The 5,000-nt window shown below is 37.0% G+C and overlaps 1 protein-coding gene across 1 annotated transcript in view; it reads left to right on the top strand.

The window, feature by feature from the left end:
• LOC119584361 (zwei Ig domain protein zig-8-like) overlaps positions 1–5,000 on the top strand; it is a 138,802-nt gene that overhangs the window by 128,945 nt on the left and 4,857 nt on the right. Inside the window, exon 6 of the mRNA XM_037932935.1 lies at positions 2,772–2,940. Coding sequence (XP_037788863.1) covers positions 2,772–2,940 — 169 coding nt within the window. The remainder of the gene's footprint in view (positions 1–2,771; positions 2,941–5,000) is intronic.

Here is a 5,000-nt window from a genome sequence, read left to right as displayed (position 1 = left end):
GTTAAGAGAGAGGGCATAAGATTAAAAGTTCAGTGTAATCAGTGTGTAGTTAGGGGGCGAGATCTAGTAGGAAATATTTTTATTATGGGACAAGGGTGGTGATAGGGCGGGGAAGGGGGGGGGAGACCTGGAATTTGTGTCTTGGGGTCGTGTGTTTGTCTGTCTCTGTCTCTGTCTCTGTCTCTGTCTCTGTCTCCCTCTCTCTCTCTCTTATTCTCACTCTCTCTGTCTCTCTCTGTCTCTCTCTCTCTCTCTCTCTCTCTCTCTCTCTCTCTCTCTCTCTCTCTCTCTCTCTCTCTCTCTCTCTTTCATTCTTGTTATGGTTCGCTAACATGAAAAGGAATAGTTATGATTAAATTGTTAATTATAGAATTTGCGTTTTCCACAATTAAGCAAAAAATATTCCACAGCTGAGCCACTCCAAACAGGGAGAAAGGGGAGGGGCGAGCGAGTCAATTTGCTTTTGTCATTCCTTCTGTCTTTCATTTCTTGACTTTCGTTATACGCGTTTCTCCGTTTCTGAAAAGGTCGGTTAAGGATAATGTAGGAGTAATGGCGATGGAAACAAAGAAAAAAAGAGAAAGAGAAAGAAAAGAAAAAAAAAGAAAAGAAAAACACACATACAAAAAAAAGGAAAAAAAAAAATCTCGCATTTCTCTGAAAGAATTCCGTGCTTAATTCCCTCCTTTGAATAACCCGCCTGTCTCATTATTATGCAAAGACCATAAAAAGAGAGAAGATCGCCGCCAGTCTGATGTGAATCCATTTTTAAATTGCAATTGGATCTGTCAATACGATTATGCAGGATTTATCCATTAGAGGCATTTATAAGCTGAAGGAAAGTCGATCGCGAGATGGATCTTTACCAAATTATTTTTTATTTTTTTTTTTTTTGGCGTGTGACATCTCTCGATAAGACAGACGGACAGCTCGCGAATTAGATCGATACGAGATGTTTAGAGGTTGGAATTGGCCGGGGGGAGGGGGGAGGGGGGTCTCTGATGGATGTTTGAATACTTTTGCTTATTGTTGTTGTTGTTACTGCTATTTTTATAATTGTTAGTAGTAGTAGTATAACTGTTATCATGACCATCATCATCATCATCATCATCTTCATTATTATCATCATCATTATCATCATCATCATCACCATCATCACCACCATCATCACCATCATCGTCATCATAATCATCATCATCACCATCATTATCATCGTCATCATCACCATCATCATCATTATCATTACCATCATCGTAATCATCATTATCATCATCATCATCATCATCATCATCACCATCATTATCATCGTCATCATCACCATCATCATCATTATCATTACCTATATATATATCATCATATCATATATACATCATCATATATCAATATATCATATCATATCACCATCACATATATCATATCATACATATCATCATCATCATCATACATCACATCAATATATATATATATCATCATATCATCATATATATAATATCATTTTCATCATCAGTCATATCATCATCATATCATATATCATATATATATATTATATACATCATCATGATCATCATACATCATCATCATCATCAATCACGATACGTACAATATATCATCACATATATTAAGTCACAATATCATATGATATCAGTTATGAGTTTCAATGATATATAGTATGATGAAATATAGACAAGAGATGATAGATGAAGATGATATGATAAGAAGGTAGAGTAGTAAGATATGAAAGAATATGAAGATAAATAGAGTATATAAATATGATATATAATATCATAATTATATATAAAACATACATATACTATATATATCGTTTATTTATGTTTGTTTATTTGTTTGTTTTTGTATATGTTATTTGTATGTGTGTTCAATATAATTACAAAAGACACCATTTATCTATTTGTATACTTACATATTCTTGATATAAACTTAGTTCATTACTATAGTTATCGTTATCATATTCGCATTTAATATTGATACAATCTATTTTGAGAACAAAGCATAACACATTGCATTTAACCATCTATCATATTCTGTATGTTTTTTTTATTTTTGTGGTCGGTATGCGTGCCAATACATCACCAAGACAAGACACATGATATTGTACACTGTACATAGATATGTAAAATTTGTTCTTCATCCTTCTTTCGTCACTCAATATTGCCTTCACTATTGCCAATAATTCGCTGCATAACACATCTCTCGTTCTCTCCATTCCTTCATTTTCCTCACACATCACCAAGACCATTTGCCACAGACACAGATGAAAAATTCACCTCACACAGTGCTGCACTCTTAAGCCCATCGTGACTGCGAACACGGTCTCTGCCCTTTCTCTTCCTCTTCTTTTCAAATGAGATGAGGTCCGAACACGTAACTGCAAGGCCAGAGGAAGAGGGAAAGGCAGGTAGGGGAGAGGCAGAAAGAGAGGGAGGAAGGCGGGGATGGGAAGGATGGAGGGGGGAAAGGAAGAGGAGAGAGAGAGATGGTGAAGATAGATAAGAGAGAAGAGAGAGAGAGTGAGAGAAAGATAGAGAGAGGAAAAAGATCGAAGAGAAAGAAGAGTGAGATAGAGAGCTAGAAAGAGATAGAGAGAAGAGAGAAAGATAGACACAAAACCTTACTTTCCGTCATCTACTTTAACACGAACAACTCTAGGGTTCCAAACTCCTGATTTCACTATATTTCAAATAAGATATATATATATAAATAAAATAATTAAATACTACAAGACCACCCAAATTCTTCTTTCATGTCCCCAGGTTGTTAACTATGAGACCGACGGCAGCGTAGAAGTGACGGTGCGGCAAGAAGAAGGGCGAACCGTATCGACGTTGTTGGTCGCTCGAGCTACCCTCTCGCACTCTGGAAATTATCAGTGTGCCCCGTCGAACACCGACCGCGCCGCGATTCGGGTCCACGTGTTCAAAGGTCGGTTACCCTTCTTGTTATCATAATTTCTCTCTCTCTCTCTCTCACCTCTCTCTCTCTCTCTCCTCTCTCTCTCTCTCTCTCTCTCTCTCTCTCTCTCTCTCTCTCTCTCTCTCTCTCTCTCTTTCCCTCACCTGGTAGTTGTTGTTAGAGAAAAATAAAATGTATTTGTGGCAGTGTTGTTAAGTTGTGGGAGAAAGTTGGTTGTGGTAATGTTGTCTAGTTTATATTTTTGTTTAGTTTTTTATATTTACTTATTTTTTCATAATCTCCTCTTTTACCTTTTTTTTTGGATTTCAGTTATAGTAGAGGTAGTAAATGATGTCTTTCGTTCTAGTAATATTGATAACAGTAGAAACAACAAGACCATTGGTATCAATGATAGTATTGGTGGTATCAGTTTCATCATGATTATTAAACCTCTGTATTCTTGAGTCAAGTCTTACCTATATTTGATGATTTATTAAAATTTGTCACTTGGAAGATGAAGTGTCGATTTTCAAGTATCGAATCTCAATTTTCATAAATCATTCTAAAACATATAACATTCTATATTCACGTTTCCTTTACTTCACATAACCTTCTTTAGATTATACTGTCGAGCAAACCAGCTGAAGCTCGCCCCTTTTAGTCTTAACTGTGTTTCTCTTTCATCTCCTTTCCCCTTCCCTTTCCACCTTCATCTCTTTCTCGCTTTCCTGCCTCTCTTATTCTATATATCCTTATAATCGCATTTCCTCTCCCTCTCTTCATTCCTCTCAGCGCTTCTTTCATTGTGATACTTCCGTTGCTCTCCGTTTCTTCGGTTATCTGTTTAATGTTTGCTGTTATAGCTACTCTTTGAAATCTTGTTCGTTTCCCTCGATAGACTTCGGTGCACACCCTCCCCCGGCGACGTATGTGCAGTCTATCCCCAAACGCTGTTATTTCCGTCCACATCCCTTTCTGAAAATGCCCATTCATCTTTCCTCCTCTCTCCTCTCCCCTCCCTCCTCCCTCCTCTCCCCTCTCCCCTCATCCCTCTCCCCTCTCCCTTTCGATGTAAATACCCACACATTACGTCTTGTATTTCGCTGGCTTGAAGTCTATGATTTCGCCGTAAATAATGAGTCATAAATCTGCCCTCCCGCCGCTTCATACACAACTGTGCCATTACCATAAATAAGGTACATGACAGAGTGTACCCTAATTCGACAGCTGAGGGACGGAAATCAATCTGCACTTTATCGCTCCGCATGAAAGAGTGATAACATATTTACCGGATGAGGGCGCAGGATATGTGTGTTTTGATTGCGGTACATCTCTCTCTCTCTCTCTCTCTCTCTCTCTCTCTTCTCTCTCTCTCTCTCTCTCTCTCTCTCTCTCTCTCTCTTTTTTTTTTTTTTGGGGGGGGGGGGTGCTTGTTTGTTTGTATGTCTCTTCTGTGGGTTATCTGTTTGATTGCCTATCTGATGATTTGTCAATCTCTCAATCTTTTTCTTTTTCCCCTCCCCTATCTCTCTGCGTGCGAGCGCACGCACACACACACACAAACATATATACACATACACATACACACACACATACATACAGACACATATGCATACAGATACGCACACGTGTGTGTGTGTATATATATATATATAATATATCTATAATATATATATATATATATATAATATAATATATATATATCTGTGTGTGTGTAGTGTGTGTGTGTGGTGTGTGTAGTGTGTGTGGTGTTTGTATGCTTGTATTTATTTATTTATTTATACTCACACACACACACACACTCACTCACTCATCACTCACTCACACACACACACACTCACACACACACACACACAACACACACACACACACACACACACACACACACACACACACACACACAACACACACGCAACACAAAATATATATATATATATATATATATTATATATATTATATTTATATATATATATATAATATATATATATATATTCTATATTTATTAACATTATATATTTACATATTAATAAATACACACACACACAATACAACACAAATACAGATATAGTACATATACGTATATACGTATA

Source organism: Penaeus monodon, chromosome 2, assembly GCF_015228065.2.
Source record: "Penaeus monodon isolate SGIC_2016 chromosome 2, NSTDA_Pmon_1, whole genome shotgun sequence".
Lineage (NCBI taxonomy): Eukaryota > Metazoa > Arthropoda > Malacostraca > Decapoda > Penaeidae > Penaeus > Penaeus monodon.
The sequence above is the reverse complement of the archived record's forward strand: the minus strand, read 5'-3'. Positions and strand labels throughout refer to the sequence as shown.